The sequence below is a fragment of the Anticarsia gemmatalis genome, chromosome 1 (assembly GCF_050436995.1).
Source record: "Anticarsia gemmatalis isolate Benzon Research Colony breed Stoneville strain chromosome 1, ilAntGemm2 primary, whole genome shotgun sequence".
NCBI lineage: Eukaryota > Metazoa > Arthropoda > Insecta > Lepidoptera > Erebidae > Anticarsia > Anticarsia gemmatalis.
In genome coordinates, this window is record NC_134745.1 from 9992553 (window position 1) to 10010648 (window position 18096).

General features: G+C 33.7%; 2 protein-coding genes across 2 annotated transcripts; one reads left to right on the plus strand and one right to left on the minus strand.

The window, feature by feature from the left end:
* Window positions 1-153: 153 nt before the first annotated feature.
* LOC142976379 (pancreatic lipase-related protein 2-like) lies at window positions 154-10786 on the minus strand. Its single transcript, XM_076119718.1, has 7 exons — window positions 10585-10786; window positions 6977-7133; window positions 5038-5186; window positions 4262-4507; window positions 2250-2438; window positions 1604-1769; window positions 154-1161 (listed from the first exon to the last, which is right to left on the minus strand). The coding sequence occupies exons 1-7, from the start codon at window positions 10613-10615 to the stop codon at window positions 1083-1085; spliced, it is 1017 nt and encodes a 338-aa protein (XP_075975833.1). The 5' UTR covers window positions 10616-10786; the 3' UTR covers window positions 154-1082.
* A 1508-nt stretch (window positions 10787-12294) lies between these two features.
* Window positions 12295-17990, plus strand: LOC142975399 (5'-deoxynucleotidase HDDC2). The gene is made up of 4 exons (XM_076118215.1): window positions 12295-12581; window positions 13029-13176; window positions 14401-14555; window positions 15604-17990. Exons 1-4 carry the CDS (start codon window positions 12519-12521, stop codon window positions 15844-15846), a joined length of 609 nt encoding a protein of 202 aa, XP_075974330.1. The 5' UTR covers window positions 12295-12518; the 3' UTR covers window positions 15847-17990.
* Window positions 17991-18096: the final 106 nt, after the last annotated feature.

Here is an 18096-nt window from a genome sequence, read left to right on the forward strand (position 1 = left end):
TTCTACCAGTCCACCTTGGGGTGATGCAGAGATTGAAAGAAGTGGTAGTAAAGTAGTATATTGATGAGATTATTATCTTCTTCTATTTTAGATCGTACTAACTCAGTAGCTCGATCAAGGGATAATTAAACAAACAAATTATACGTTTCCCATTTATTTTACGAGTTTTATTATCAACAGCGGGAATGAAACAAAGATTTATTACTAACATTAAAACCTATTTTATATTAAAATAAATAAATAATAATAGTATCTAGATCGAGTATTGAAAACTTAACAGCATTTTTACTAACGAAAGCTCTTCTGACCCCTCTATATACATACATATGTTATTCTAATTATGTACTCAGAAAGCCATAATTTAATGGAAATTATGGCTGGCAACATTGCAAAACTAAGTTCAAAAAGTCTGGCCATGATTTTACAGGAATAGTACAATTTATTTAAACACTAACAATGTCGTGTTAAAACTGTTCCCTTGTTCTAACAGCATTAACTAACAACAAAATAAATTAAGCTACTAAGAACTTATTATATCAATGCAATCGTAAATAGGAATCATTCTGTTAAGGTTTTTGACCGCACGCGCACTCAAACAACATTTTCATTTTAAACAGAACAAACAAGCGGTCGGGGGCCGAATTAATTTTCATTTAAAGTAACAAATTGTTGTTCCTCGACTTTTGGAGAATTGCCAACAAAATCAACTTCCCATATAAATTAAAATTCTCATTATTAAATGAAATTTTATGTAAAAAGCAAAGACATTACTCGAGTGCCGTATTAATTGTTTATAATTACAATAAACAAGGTCACGTTTTGGTGAAATATGCTTACTTATATTTGCGTCGAATATTCACTGAGTAGAGCTTATAATTTAATATAATGTTGGAATTTCCACGCAGTGTCGACAGGTGATGTTGTATAAAATTTGGCTCACGAAGCCGTTCAATGTAAATAATGAAAGAGCCGGACGGCGCGCGGCGGTGGCGAATAAAAACGGACCACTCAGTAATAATTTCTTTGAAAATTTAATTTATAGGCGAAGTTGGCAAAGCGGGGTATTAATATTTTATCGTAATTCACGTTGGGTCACCGTCCGGGTCCCCCAGTGCGTAGGGTTTCTCAGCGTTTGTCCTTAGGTAGTAAATACCATCCTTCCTGAAACAAAACAATGAGCGTTGATCTCCAAGATTTAAGCTAATGTTGTTACTGCTTAACAAACGAGTGTTCTTTGTTTAATTAAACATAGAAGCGACGAAACTTAACCGTGTTCATGAATACTTAAAATAACCTTCTTTTGTTGTTCGAGTCGCTCTCGAGCGAACGTTCTCCACGAATGAATTAATGCCTAGTAATTATATTATATTCTAGATGTTAATTAATTGGACGTGGAATATTGAATACTAAGTTTTATCAACATTTATTTAAGCATCGCTGAAACATTTTATAAGATGGTTGGCGTGAACGCGGAGCAGCATATAAATACATTTTAACTTACAACTCAATTATGGAGTAAATGAAATGATATTTTTTATCTTATAAATTTTATTAAACCCTTTTCAAGCATCTTTAGTGTCAACATTTTGCTTGAAGAACTCACCCGTAGTGTATGTCAAATCCGCCCATAATGAGCTTTTCGCCGGTGCCCTTACATGACCCGGTGTAGTACAGCTCGGCATAGCTTGTACACCTGACAGCAGTGAACGGCACGTCAGATATGATGGACTCCGAGAAGAACATGTGGGCCCGGTTGTGAGCACACAGACCTGCCACAGATAAAACATTGACCTTAAAATGAAACAAGCCTAATTGCCATTGAGGATCTCCTGGCTTTATTAACTTTTGGCTCAACCTTGGATAATCAAAAACTTAGGCTCAAGAACAAGACACAAAAATTTAAATCAAATTGTCAAGTTTACCAACAACCTTACTACATCTTCGATGATGCAATTGAAAAATAAACTCAAGCACTATACTAAACTAAAAAGTCCTCGAAAAACGCGAGGTTCCTACAAGCGACCTTTGGGCACATCTCTAGGTACTTGAACTAAGCTTTCCCTGAAATTTGTAAGCTACTTTAAGTGTAAGCCAGTTCCATTTGTTGTCAATTAAGATAATAGTCGCAACCCAAAGGCGAAGGTTTGAATTAAAAGAAAAGTACCTGTCACCTTGTGGTCTACTTCTACATACGTCTACCACGTGAGAAAACATCAAGGTAGAAGTAAAAATAGATGAAGAACTCTTACCTCTATAATCAAAACCACAGCCCGGCTGTCTAGTTCCACCATTGGGATAGAAGTCAATATGTCCTAAAGGAGAGCTGAAGCCTAGGTACCCGCCACAAGTGTGAATGACCTCCACATGACGGGCATCGTGCTTGTCCAGTCTGGCATCTTTGTTGCCGACAGTAAACAGTGGTAACGCTGGGTCTAGCCCTGAAATGTGATAATTTGTCCCAATTAATGAGTGTAGCTCGAATATCTTCAGGTTCCGAGAGTATAACATTTAAAATGTTACTGCGCCACTAATTCTTATGGCGCCCGCTTGAGGCGCTGATTACATTTTCATACAAAATATGTCGAATAGCTAGCCGTTTGTCGGTCGTCGATAGTTCCTAGTAGGGAATCGCATTTTTTCTGCTTGATAAGGGTCTTCTCTATAAATGAGTATTTAGAAGAACGGAAATATTCACAACAAACTTTGCGATGTCTACTTTGTAGTACGTATTCTTTATCAGTTGTTCCTTGGTGATATGTTATTATGTTTTAATTTCTAATATATTCTAACACATTACAATATTTTAATATTCGCGCAATTAACTACTCATATATTTAATTTCCAAACGCAGCTTTCGATAATTCATCATTGTTTTAATTGCAATAATTCGCTCTTTTTCTCAAAACACATAATAATATGACACCTCTCGTGCACAGACGAATAAATAAGAGTTAGCGTGGAACGTGTATATAACAAGCAATAGAAACATTCATTTTTGTAACATAAAACATTTTACAAACGAACCGCAGGGGTGTGTGTAAAATGAAGAAACAATAGGAGTCTTCACAGTAACCGCTAGAATTTAACTAACAATGGCGGCTAATTTGCTGCGGTTTTGTTATAAAAGCTAACACAATCAGTTTTGTAAACACCGCGACATTCAACGCACAGCCCGACTGAAATTGCTGGCTAATTTGATATAAGCACGTAATTATGAAACTGTATATCATGTCTGAGATAACTAGACTGAAGTTTCAAAAACCATGTAATGCCATTGCATGTTTTATAACAAAGAAGAACCGAAACAAAAAATATAATTCGCAATTAAAAACTTGTCTTATTGTAATCCAAAGAATATCATATTTAAGTATTAAGCAATGGCAACTAACTTTTACTTTACTTGTAAATTCGAATTTTAATAATCTCGACGTTAACAAAATATTTTTTGATTATTTTAGTTAATATAATTGTAATGATGTAAACAAGTATATTCCGCACGTATGTTGTCAGGGGCCGACATAGGATACAAGCCAGTGAAACCAAATGATTCCATGAATTAAAATTGATATTGTCATTTTTCTGATACGATTTAGGAATAATGATGACGTTTTTTGCACGCTGAATCCCATCAGTCGCTATTTCGCTAATACTATCAACCCTCTTTGCATTTCCACCGCACATTATGGTTTATAATCTTACATAGCTAATATGTCAATGCAAATCGACCTGAAGACATATGATGCAGTGCTTAGCGGTCCCGTTTGAGAAATTACTTGACACCTGATAGATTGTATTGCAGTAAGACGGATAATCGAAATAATATATTCAATTCATGCTATAAACTAGTGTAAGGTAGGTATATCTAATTACAGTTAAATAATTTAACATAACATTGTTCTGTAATAGTGAAAGGATATTTGAAGCTTTAGAATCCGAAAATAAAAGGCCAGTTTTACGGCATCTCCTATAGACAAAGTAACAGTAAAAAGTACAAAAACAGCAGTCAAAATTCTACCTGAAAAGCTAAGCAATACTTATTCAATTTTCAGTTATGGTGAAACCGAGGTTAAGTGCGTCGAACGTGCAATTATAAAGGTTTGGATCCCACCATTTAAATACTAAAATGAAACTTCTTCTAACACTATAATTTGAGTCTAAAATACACCACCACACCACAATAATACGCCACTTAGTAGTACACTAAATGGCCTCCAATGCCAGCTATTATTGTTTTAAAAAATGTGTTATTCAAAATTCTTACCCGTAATAGTATCAATAGGTCCTTTTTTGATATGAGCGCCTGCTATCCCAACGACATGGGCCCCAAGACTATGGCCTATGAGATGAACATCGTCCATGGACACTCCTTGAGATATAAGGAAGTTGAGGAACTCGGTGAGCAGCCGGCCGACCGACGCGACGTTGTAACTCGCAAGCACATAGTTCACGTTGGCTGCGTTACCCCAGTCCACTACTATTATATTCAAATCACTCACGTTAAGATAAGCTGAAATAATAAAATAAAATATGTTAAATTGCATGTAGAAAATGCCACCGTGGTCTGTACTGAACTCTATACGAGTGATGTGTAGTCTTGCAGTACTAACATTGCATATAGCAAAACGTTTGTGTAGATTGGTGCTTTCGGCCGTTACGTTACAGAACGTTATACTATTTTATCATTAAATTGAGAAACATCTATCAGCCGGAAACTAATAGAGATAATACTGTGTGTACAATAGTTTTAAAATAAATGTGTATAAGTATGTTAAGGATGTATTTTATTCACTTTTTCTAACACCGTCTAGAATAACAGGGTACCTAATAATAATATTTAGGCTTAAATATTAGGTCGGGTAAAAAGTCTTTTCGCATTATAGTATGTATGAAATGAGTACACGGTTCATAAGGTTTCTTTCAGTGAGCTCTTGAGGTACCCAAATATCGAGCTTTCTTGTGTAGAGAAAAGATTTTATTACAAGTTCATACATACTATTTGTGAAAAGACGTTTTCCTCGACCTAATATTAGAACTCACCTTCTTTGATTGATTCAGGCATTGGTCCGTCTCCATGATTAAGCCAGCCGTGAGCGAGGACTTTCACCTTCTTGTTAAAGTCGAAGTTTGATGCCCAGAGACCAGCAGAATCATTTGTTTTCAAAACTTGATACTCAAAAGGATTCCTTCTGAAAAATTATTAAGTAAAAAGATACATATTAACATCAATGGAGAATCAGTAAGAAATAGTGTCACAGTACCTTTTGTACTATTAATAAATTTTTAATCTAAAAATGAAAAAGTTGAAATGTTACTAAAAATCAGCCATGGGCTCGTGGTATTGCGCTGCTGATGTAGCCAAATAACAAGATTAAGACAATAAAAGCGTAGTAAAAAGTGAATTTCCTCTAAGGCACGGCTTGAAATTTAAGTAAGGCATTTAGAATTTACTTTTCGCATCCTTTATATTTCATTTGAATACATTAAAATCACGTGGTATAATAAAGCCCATTCATGTCATGCTGTACTTAGATATTGCCTACTTTTTATTCGGTGCGAAAACAATGGCATATCCAAACATGGTCTCATTTTGCTTCATTCTGACGTATAAAACACCTTTAAAGTGCGTAATGTGAATTTTTATGTTTGTTAAAAAGGCGCTTTCTTTCTTTATTTTTATATTATTTGCCACAGGTTACCACAGGCAGATCTTGCCATACTCTGGACACGCTAAACTCTGGGTTACTACTATGTATGTTATTACTATTTCGAAGTAAGATAAAAATTAACAGCACTTGCGCCTGCCCTAGTAATCCAATTGCTGACTATCAAACACAAAAACAGATTAAACTACAGTAGCTTAACTGGAGCAGCTATTATAGTTGACACAAAATCACCAATGAAAAACTATCCTACGCGAAAGTTGCTTGACAAGCTTGTGTGCAAAAACTTAAAAGTCAAACGTTGCAAGTTTTCCCTCCGTGCCGATAGTAATTAAACTCATCGCTGTATTCATGTTCTGTGAAAGCACGAGCGAAAGTATCGTTAAATAACATTTATTCAACTGTCGACAAACCAACTGCACAGGTACTATGCATTTAATTGCCTTAAGTTTAAGTACTGACTAATGGTACAACGGCAATTCAAATTTTTATGTTGACACACAACAATTTATTCTACATCTAGAACCTAAATAAAATTCTAGTAAATAACAATGGTCCATGTAAAATTACGCATTTTGCAGTTTCTTCATTTACGGACGGTTCGCAAAGTAGACTCATAAGCTGACGTAAAAATGTGAACTAATTACGGCTACAGCTTTAAAATAAAACTAGATGAAAACGGATACCCGAGGGAAAATCCCACCTGGTAATAGGCTTCCGTACACACCTTTATACTCTATTTATTACACTTTTAAAAAACCTTTCTTGATGTTCAATGTTGATGTTCAATCAACTAAACTTGGAGCATAATTACATGAAAATTTACTGGTGAAGCGCAGATTTATTTTTATAATTCATCCATATGGTATTAAGTAAATGAAGCCCAGATTCGGAAATTCAAGAATAACCTACATACGGTTCGTTTATTAGCTGGCCCACTGCTACTTACTTATGCAGACTAAAAGCCAGCCAGACATCGATTGCGGACGTCACAATGACCCCATTTCTCCTCCCGGACTATTAAAATTTTAAGATGTGGCTAATAAATAAAGAGCTGTGTCTACAATCACAATTCATTACTTTTTCTTGAAATGATTATCTGAATGTAATCTAGACCTTTAGTAGGTGATGTAAAAACAGCAAAAAATGTAGAGATTCTATGTCCACAATTAAATCCTATTTATTTCGAGCTACCCAAGAGTGACTGCTTCCGATTTTCGTAATACTAAAAATGAAACTCTAGCCTTGTTTTGACTTATCTTCATTAAACGGAATTAAAATCAAAATTTTCGTCTGACGTCTACTATAATATTTACCTCGTGAATAGTCTGAATTCGACGTCAGAGTCGTACACCCAGCCCCAGGACCAGAACCTGGTCTCATTGAGAGTGGCAGCCGGCGGAAACTCCTGCACACTGGCCAGCCACACGGGGTCATACGGCGTCGGCGCATCCCACTGCGCTGCCGACACCACTGTTGATTGAAAAATAACTTTAAATTAGTTACTTGTTACATATCTAATTAACCAATTAATTATATTTTGAAATCGTGAAACTACAGGCCCTCATAAAGGGAGTCTTGACTTTTTTGTTTCTTCTTTTATTCTTCTCCTATGCTTTTAGTTCAGAAAAAAACAACAGAAAGATGGATAATTTGCGTAAAAGTTTGGGAAAAAATGTATGAAAATTAATATTACTATTACTACTGCAAAGGAAATTATGTTTATACGTTCAATATTTTAATCCTTGTTTTCACAGCTCTTTAGGTAGCTTTTGACATCAAAGAAGCGCCAAAATAAAGCTTAGGTACACACATGCCCTGGACGTCAATATCTTCCATGATACAAGATTGAAAAACCTTTATTACAAATTTAATCTAACGCAGCCAAAACCATCTGCAATAAATGCATTCAGCCCAATGATGTATTGTTTAATCATAATGACATGACAACAGCAGTTACTGCAATACAACATGTAACAAAATAGCTTGAGCATCGGCTCGGTGCGCCTATTCACCCACATTTGGCTATGGAAACTCGTAAAAGTATGCCATATAAGACTTTCTTCCTCGAATGCGTCATCACGTGATTGCGACGCGTATTGTCATCCGTTTGTATTTCGCTAAAGACGTGCTGTACATAAAAACTAGTTGATGTTCACACCCAAAAATTTAGATTAAGGGCTAGTTTCATACTTGTAAAGAAGTCTTGGATAACAATCAGATGGATGAATACAGTTAATGTATGAAAATAACAAAATTTCAATTGGAATTGAGTAACCGGGGTTAAAAGCTTAAACAATCATACTGCTGCAAAGCAAATGCAAAATATTCAGTGAAACAGTGGAGTCTAATATAACCGGACTTTGTAATACTGATTATCTAGCTTTCTGTTAGAATAGAAACTAGCCTAAACCGGTATTTTGTCCAACCTCTAGACCTAAATATCCCATAGGAACGCTCACTCTTACTTTAAATAACGGTACATAAGGAAACACTATTCTATTTAATATTATTACCTAATTCTTGTTTACAGTCATTCCCAATCGTTGCATTTTCATATTATCTGAAATGGGCTATGATCCTCTAGAGGATAATGACTCCTAAAAATCAATGACCTGCAGAATAGTCATATAAATTCAGTGCTGATCGAATCGATTTTATTTCGCGTTTGGGACGTAGAATTTAAATAAACGAGACTTTCGTTTGAAACAATTAAGTGTAGATACATACTTGCTTTAGTATAGTAATTTTATCCATACTCTGACTGTCGTTAAAGAAGACCAACTGTTTGTAAAATGAAATTGCAAACAAAATGTGTGACAGAAGGAATCTTGAATCAAAATTATTTTAGCAGACTCCTTAGACTTCCGACTTTATCTTATTTGATTGCAAGCGGAATCTACCTCCTGCGTGAGGTGAGAATCTCGGCACAAATATATTTTACTTACCTCAGCAAGTAATAAAAATAGTAATTGTACTGTATATGGGACAAACCTACTACATATGCATGCACATATCATGATAGTGGTGAGGCTTCAACCATTGCACCACTACTTTGACGGCACGTAGCCAACAATTTGGTGATATCTACATACCAACTTAGGTACGACGCTTTAATATGCTGAATTCATTTTAGAAAATGTTATGACTACGTCTAATTAATAATTCAAATGTACATCGAGTTTCTTCATCAATTTTATGGAAGTCACCTTTCTCTGTAGGGTCAAAGATATAGATTGTTATCTTCACTTTAACATTCAATGAGTGCTTCAGTATAAACGTCACTAACACTGTGAAAGTTCAATAGCTCCAACGTTTAATATTCATTATTTGATTTAGAGACGGAACGTTCATGTCGCTTTTACCAATCCAAGAAACTCTAGGGACCCTTCAACAACGTAACTTGTAGAGCTATTCATGGCCGTATCTATATTTAATTTGCTTATTTAAATGGTTGCAATTCAACAATGTCTTAGTTTTTAACTTCCGTGTTGATGTTAAACACCTAAACGGCACAGGTTACAGGTACAATAAAGTCACCACACATATTTACTTTTGTTTTAATTTCGACTGAACAAGCACTAACTAAGGAGTTTTTATCTCAAACTAACTATCTCAGTAATTACAGGACACTCCATCTAAAAGGTACGAAAGTAGTAGCTTATTCAGGCGACTCTGTGCCGCGTATATTTTTTTAGGAAATGTTGATAGCCTAATTATTTATGTCAGGTCTTCAATTATCCTCTAGTAAAAATCTATAAATATCTATTTAGCAGTTTAGCCGTAAAAGTGTAACAAACAACAGACATTCGTAATTTCATTTTTGAAACTGGTAGGTTTATGTTAAAACCTCGCTAGCAACAAGGGGTATTTTTAGGTAGACCGCGTATGTAAGCGGATCATGCGTATTCTTGAAATCTCGCAATCCATTCTGGGAGAAATCTCTAGCTGCCCCAGTGCACAGAACAGTATGTTTTGTCATGATCGTATCATAAGCATTTCCTGCAAATGATTATCCTAGCCTTTTGAATCTCTGAATGATATAATTCAAATTTTATGTAAAACTAGCTGACCCGTGCAACTTCGCTTGCGTCACTGAAGAGAATGGGTCAAAATTTTCCCCGTTTTCGTAACATTTTTGGTTGCTACTCCGCTACTAATGACCAGCGTGATGTTATATAGCCTATAGCCTTCCTCGATAAATAGGCTATCTAACACTGAAAGAATTTTTCAAATCGGACCAGTAGTTCCTGAGATTAGCGCGTTCAAACAAACAAACAAACAAACAAACAAACAAACAAACAAACAAACTCTTCAGCTTTATAATATTAGTATAGATATAAATTAACAAATGAACTGTTGTATCCATATTCAAGAATACTCATTTTACTTTTACCGCTCCTTTTTAATATCCGTGACAGTCGGCATCTATTAAGCCAAGGATGTATCACTAGAACGGGCATCCGCGAAATCGCCTTGGATGCATAGCTTAACCACATCAGTCGTATGACCAGTTCCTATGCCACAGGCCTATTGTTAAGAAAGGTAAGTGGCATTCGACTAAAAAAAGTCTTTGCATTCGTATTTAAATATCCACTCTACACACAAAACACTTTCGTCTTAAAACTTTTCAAAGCAAATTTTTTTACAACCTGTTTTAGTTTAAAGATCCCTTTTATTGCTTTCTAGGTAAATATATAATGTTAAGTTAATATCATAAAGATCTCTCTCAAGCTACACTCAACACATTCTGCAGAGACACAGCTAAGATTTACTCAGCATACATATTTTACTCTTACTCAAACTTTTATTCATGTCCGTACTTTTCAATAAATTATTCCCAAAACTTTCAGAGTAAGAAGTGGCTGAAACAGTTGTCAAATAAGCGATATAAACTTACTATGTTAACATACTACTCACGAACCTGTACAAAGAGCAAACAGCAACGAAATCATTCCGAGTTCGCTTCCTGCCAACAAACACCAGACTCACTGAGAGCAAAACCAACTTTCCACACATCGAACAAAACTTTGTTGAACTTTAAACTGACTAGAACGCTCATTTTGAAGCTAAATCTAATTGAAGGACCGGCTGCGAGGGATCCCACATTGTCACTGACCGTTCGACACAAAGATTGAATTTAAATTTACGTAGCGGTATTGGACTATACCGTATACATTAAGATTCATAGTACGTCTCACTGACCACTCTGTGGATCATGAACGTTAACTCATAGTAAAAGTTTGTAAAAACACCCTTTACTATTTTACGCTGTGGAGGTTTGTGCTTCGGGGTGGTGGCGATAAATAACGTACTTCATTATACATGATATATATATTTTTCTGGTACCAGACTATTACAATAAACTACTACATATTAATAACGAAATATATGTCCTAACTAACCAGCCTATTTACGTAAAATAGTAGTGGTTTACTATTACACATAGCTTTCTAGTGTAAATAGTCAGAAAGAGTTAAAGAGAAACGTGTACAAGTTATGAGTCTGCTGATTTTGTCACTCCGGAGCGGCGCTGAAACTAATGACTTACGTCTTAGAGTCACATCGGATAAAAACTATTAGATCTATGGATAAGGTGAACTAATGCTTGGCGTAACAAGTACCTAAAGCTATGACAGTTCCATACATTTGTCGAATATTATTTAAGTAACAGGTATTCGCCAACTATTCTTAGCGAACTCACTGTACTTACCTAGGGACTCGCATTTATGATGCCTTGCATTTTTTTTTGTAAGTAGTTTATAATATTTTGTAAGTACCTAGTGCATACCAGTAAGTACCATGTAAATAAGCTCAGATCGGTAATGAATTATGGTGCGTTGAAGGGTAGTTAGGGCCACATTTAAGGCTCTATATATTCTCCCTGATAAGCTAACCGATACCTTAAAGTTAAGAATCCAGCTATAAGAATTAGGTAAATAGAAAATTACCTACAAAACTGCGAAACTATTGAGAATACCCAGATTATTATTTATTACCTTTTAGTTTTTACGTATACAAAACATGCTCCGAAATAACAAGCATTGCATTGGTAGAAGCTTAATTTTTTAAAATTATCATCGCCTTTGTTTGAAAATAGAAAAACCTAATTAGACTTATTGAAATGCAGTTACTGTACTCGGATTTCAAGATAATGTTTTTTATCAGCTACTTGAATTAAACATGTTCGTAAAATGTTTTACGAACATGTTTTCCAAATCCATCTATCGGCATTTATTAGAACTAATACCAACGGAGGAGCATAGCGTTCTGCCGAACTTTAGAAGAAAGCTAAAATGATTGTCGTAGCAACGCTGCATATAAGTTTAACAGTTATTTATATAGGCTGCTGTTTTTTCCTGTACAGAATAAAACAAATTTATATCTTCATTTAGTAGATAATAATAATTTTATTGCTCCAAAATATTTAAATTAGTATCACATTAATCGCATAGTATAAAACTCCTATTTATTGTTATTTTCGTTAGTAAGAGATTGTGATTTTGTATTAAATGACAGTAATCATTTTCAGATGTATTTTCATCCTAAAACCTGGGGGTTTATTATTTTGATAGCTGGCAACAATAAAACACTGAAACGGCAACACTCATCTTCCTGTCACTTACATGTCATTTCATATAGCTGTCATTAATATATACGTGAAGTTGTGTGCCTGTGCCAAGTTTTTCGATAAAATTCAGAAATTCGTCAATCGTCGTCCTTCACTGCGACTTCCTGGCTGCGTAAATATTGTTAGGCATAAAGTATTACTAACGCAATTAAATTTACCAAAAAAGAAATATTTGCTAAGTATTCAATAACGGAATATTTTCCACAACCAAGTTTACAAAACGCACAATGGCTTTAGCTATCGAAAATTCAAAAATCTTAGAATTCCTCGAGTTAGTAGGTCGTTTGAAGGTAAGCATTTTTAAAATAAATAGTTAACCCATTTAAATTGCACAATCCTTATGTGTCCAAATTAAAAAATCAATAATAATTCCCAGGGAATCGGAATAATGTCCATGAATGTTTCCTATATCCTGTATCGATATCCATCTGACCGTGACCGATTTAATCAATAAGTACCTTAACGTATGACCCCTTGTATCGTGTTCCCCTCATGTTGTCACAAAATATTTAGGGTTAGAAATAATTTATAAAATTTTATTGATAGAATTTGAATGCTAAACTTATGTGTCTTATTCGTATGGCTTTGAGGCTAATGAGTTGAAATGTTGAATAATAAGAACATTGAATAATCTATTGCCTGTGAGTTGGCAATGCTACATAATAATATTATTATGGTGCCTACATTTTATTGCCAAAATAATTATATATGTAATATATATATTTTTCTTTTTTCAGCATGAGAAGAGAACTGGCTGGGTAATCTGCAATATTGATGACTGTGAATCTATTGCTGGCCACATGTACCGTATGGGTCTTATGACCTTCTTGCTTACCGAAGAAAACAATCCTACTAAACTGGACAGATTTAGATGTCTTCAAATAGGTAAACTTTTCCCTACTTATAACTTTTATGATTACAATCATTTATTTATACAAATTTCATTTATGTGCAGTATGTTGATCATTTCTTTTTCTCCTAGGTAAAAATATCTTAAAGTTGGTAAAGCTTTCTATTCTGTGATAGATATATAAATTGAAATTTCATCTAGACACTGTCATTGTCCCCATTGCTAAAGGTTTATACACTAATTCATAAGTACCTATTATGAAACAGATCTCACCCCGGGTTTCTGAGTTCATTTAGGAGTAGCTTATCTGTTCAATACTGTTTTCTTAATTATGAGTTTAAACACTATTGTATAGATAAACTATCACTAAAAGTACTTAAGAAACCAGGGATAAATCAAATAAATGCACTAGAATTATTACTTCTTGTCAGGCCTTTGTAAAAAAAAAAGTTTGATCCTACTATTTTGAGTTGCATATTAATGCATATAATATAAATAAATACCTACATATATGTGTTGAGTAATACATCAATCAATATAGGTATTGCACCAACAGACATTCTAATCAATTTCCGTATCCTGTCCAGTCTTTTAGTAATTTAAATTATTAACAATACAATAGGTATATCATAAAATGTCATCCAATTAGGTATATTATGAACTGCCTAAAGTAAAGTTTGGTATTTTAATGGACTTGAAGGTAGGTACTTACTTTTACATTTTATTTGATCTTTGATTCAATAACTGAGCAATTATGTTATACTTTCACTGTTTGTTACAAAACCTCGGATTTTTAACAGCTTTATAATTAAGCCTTGTGTATACAGAGGTTCTGAAGCATAACTAGTATTAACTAGCTAGTGAAATTATATCATGAATTTTGTTCCCAATAAAATATTTGTACTTTGCATCCATTGTTTACAGCCTTGCATGCCTAAATAAATTAGTATAGCACTTAGGTATATACAAAAAATCATGGCTGTTTCCATTAGTTTCAGTTTCATTCACATAGTGAACACACACCAATTACTTTTCAAAGCTATGTGTTTATTAGAAATAATTATCACTTGCTTTAACAGTGAAGGCAAACATTGTGATACCACTTTGCATGTCTAAGAGTTCTTTTGAGCAGATTTATAAGGTATGCAAAGTCTCCAACCTGCTGTTGACCAGTGTGGTGCACTCAGGGCCTAACCCCTCCCTCATTACCTGAAGAATCCTTGAAGGGATATTAATGGGCTAAATTAATTCATTTTCAGCTCTTGTTCATGATTTGGCGGAGTCTATAGTTGGGGACATCACTCCTCACTGTGGAATCACCCCTGAAGAGAAGCACAGGCGAGAAGATGAGGCCATGAAGAAAATAGCTGAGCTCACTGGAATAGCTGGTGACAGAATGTATGAACTGTACAAAGTAAGTTTGTATCTAAATATTATTTATAACAATATTGTTCAAATGAAAGGTCTTTGAAATACACATGTTTCACTATTTACTAAGTAAGGCCCATGTTAAAAGGACGAACCTATTGCCATTTGCCAGATACTCTACAAAATTATTAATACCTACTACAAAATGATTTAAATACTGCTGAGTATGCTGTTGATCATTAGGTTTCGGGTCGAACAAAGTGCTAGATAATATTTAATACAATATATTTTATAATATTTAATATAGCAGTAGCCCAAACCACAAATGCAGTTTTTGCAAGATAAATATTTTATTTTAAGATGAATAACGAGGAAGCGTTATTCATTTCGTATTTAGATATATATTTATTTACCCATATTGTTAACTAAATAACATATACCGTATATATATATCACTCAAAAAGCTTTTCAGAATAATAATTATGTAACTGCAAGTGAATATTTTTTTACCCATAGGTACTATCTGAGAACATAGTGTTCTAACAGGAAAATAAATTCTTAAGATGATAGATGGATTGTTTGGGTCATTGGGTTTAGATAAATAATCTATGCAACAAAGAACTTTGTTGATAAGATTAGATTAACACAATCAGCAGATGCACAAAGCTATCAGAAAATGCATTGTTGCATTTTAATGATATCACTAATGACAAAAGCTATAGACGTTGATAACTATGTGCTATTGAGGAAAACAAATCATTTAATTTTCAAGCTACCTATTATACCATAGCATATTACCTATTATAAAACTTTAGCTGCAACACTTTCAGTTGTGTATTTAACTTGTACAATAATGTTTAGGTTGTGAAGCTATTGATGACAGATGCATCTGCATATTAGCATAAGCATTTTTACAGTTTCACTTACGGTTCCGCATTGCGCTTTTCGTACAATACGCTCCCGCAAGTATTTCAATCAAAGGCTTTGAGTTACGGTTAGAGGGTTAGCACGATGGTTATTTTCATGTAATCCACAAAAAAATGGATGATTGGCAAGAGATGATTAAATACGTAATTTATTCTTTCCCATTCCAGGAGTACGAATTCCAAACATCACCCGAAGCTAAGTTCGCCAAAGACTTGGATCGCTACGACATGATACTCCAAGCATTTGAATATGAAAAACGTGAAAAAGCACCAAAGAAACTCCAAGAATTTTTCACAGCTACCGAGGGTAAATTCGACCACCCATTTATTAAAGATCTAGTAACAGAATTGTACAGACAAAGAGAGGAGTTTGAAAAGAAATGCCTTCTAAATGGCCACGCTGAACAATAAACAATGTAATAGCAAATTTCTCTTCCATTCTTAACAAATTTACATTTAAGAGTTAATGATGCTTTTCAAAAACCACAAAAATTGGTTTATTAATGTTCCACTTTCACCTTTAATGTAGTGCAATAAGAATAAATGCTGCAATATACTTCTGTAAGGAAATATTTAATCTATGCTTAATATTGTGCAATAAAAAGATATAATGAAGTCGGTATGAAGTCTCGAATGTCCATTTTTGTGGTTTATAAGCATTGTAATCTAGCCTAGCTAGTTAGTATTAAAGTGCACAGAACAGAGGCATAATACAGTACTTATCTAAGTGTTTATTATATAATGTTCGTTTTGAGTGGTGATTTTGAGTTACTAGTGCAATTTGTGGTGTGTCATGTTTTAATTTAAGTATGCAACAAAAAGTACACAAAAACAAAGTCCTATTATAGATGGTGTTCTCTCTATCAAAGCATATATTTCTGAGTTCAGTACTTCAGGTGACAAGTTATAATTATTGCGTTTGAATTGAAATTACATTTCGTATGGTGATCTTTGGTTTAAAATTGCGAACATTCCGATAGCTCATTAATACAATTTTAATCCTAACGCAATATGATGTTAAAAATATGTGTGCACAAGATTCATAATTTTTATTGCGGGAGATATTTTAAACTTACGACGAATGTTTGCCCGTATTCTCAACTATTTTCTTCTCCTGATATTATTTTATAAAGTTAGTTACTGGCATCACAGCGGGCTGTCGCCATAATAGCAATTTTAAAGCAATATGGGTTCAGTAAACTAAAATGTTTTTTTTTGTGCAACTTTTTTATAGTTTATTTCTAATAAGAATACTTTTTCAAGAGGACTACTTGAAAAGGTACATACCTACGATTTTCAAAATAAAGGTATTCTCAGTCTCGGGTCATTTTACGTACTGGCAACAGAAGATTATCTCGCATTATTCCTTCACAGAGCCGTAAAACGGAAGAACGGAAGTAATTCCATTATTCTTTTCAATTTTAAGCAGTCATTTGTAAAAGTATTCTTAAAGTTACATGTATGGTTTTAAACAATGTTTAATTTAAGTGATCAATTATTCCAGCACATAGTGTTATAAGTAAAAGTCGTAGGTAGAACATGACGCCTGTTCATCGCATTCCCCAAATGCAGATGAACATGAACATTACTTGAAACTCAATACCTATTGAATAGGTAGATATTATGTTTTAAAACCACGCTCAGTATCTCAATATTTAAATGAGTTTTGTCGTAGTATTATATTAAGTTGTTATAATGCACACTTTCACAGCAAATAACTATAAATAATTAATAATACAGCTTGGAAAAATAGTCTTAAGTTTAGACAATTCATAGTGTTGAAACAAAAAGTAGGCAAGTGTCACTTTGTGCCTTATTTTTTTAAATATCGGCTGAAGTATACATTTGCTATTTTTTAATCTATCTCATGTCCTTTAGATACCAACTGTCTCTTCTTTAGTGTCGATTTTTTGTTTTCTAATATTATTATTTATACCCTAAGTCACTATAATACAAGATATTTAACCATAGTTACCTAAAAATGTACTTTGGGTTTTAAACCCAGTAATAGTCCAATAATATTAACATATTGAGGTCAGAAATTGGTAAGAAAAAACATCTCTCAGAATGTTAACTCGAAAGTAACCGCAGTATTAGATTTATGCTCACTTTTTGGATTTCATTTACAAGTAAAAAATGTTCTTGAATATGTAATTGATCGTGAACATTGACAATAATTTTATGATTGGCCCAGTGAACAGCTACACATGATAATACAGACTTATTTTTAATTTTCTAACAGGCATCTCACGCCACTAGGCATTATTATGATCATATAACTACATAATTACATAATTAATTTTATTTAGCTACTTTATTACATACTTATCTGTATTTTCGATAAAAATTGTTCTGCATTTGTTTACTGGGCCACTCAGTTCAAACATGCATTTGGCTTTTCAATACGTAATGTTGATGGCTTTAAAATGTTATCATAACTTCATGGTTCATGCCAAAATGTTAAACATAATTTTTACTCCAGTTATAAGAATGATTCTATTTGTAGTTTTAGAAATGTCCTCATATTAAACCCAAAATAAACACGTTTTTATATATTTTTTGTTTTATTTTTTTTATATTTTGTTGTGCCTACTCCTATTATACTTGCCTCAAAATATGAATGGGAGTTTTGTCGTAGAATAATTAGATTTCTAATTTTCA

Bases quoted from the DNA above. Each gene is read 5' to 3' on its own strand.
- LOC142976379 (XM_076119718.1), bottom strand. From the start codon at position 10,615: ATGATTTCGTTGCTGTTTGCTCTTTGTACAG. The intron at 2,439-4,261 runs GTAAGAATTTTG...ATCACATTTCAG, and splicing joins ACCTATTGATACTATTACGG to GGCTAGACCCAGCGTTACCA. The intron at 1,162-1,603 runs GTGAGTTCTTCA...GTTTTGTTTCAG, and splicing joins GGATTTGACATACACTACGG to GAAGGATGGTATTTACTACC.
- LOC142975399 (XM_076118215.1), top strand. From the start codon at position 12,519: ATGGCTTTAGCTATCGAAAATTCAAAAATCTTAGAATTCCTCGAGTTA. The intron at 12,582-13,028 runs GTAAGCATTTTT...TTCTTTTTTCAG, and splicing joins AGTTAGTAGGTCGTTTGAAG to CATGAGAAGAGAACTGGCTG. The intron at 14,556-15,603 runs GTAAGTTTGTAT...TTCCCATTCCAG, and splicing joins GAATGTATGAACTGTACAAA to GAGTACGAATTCCAAACATC.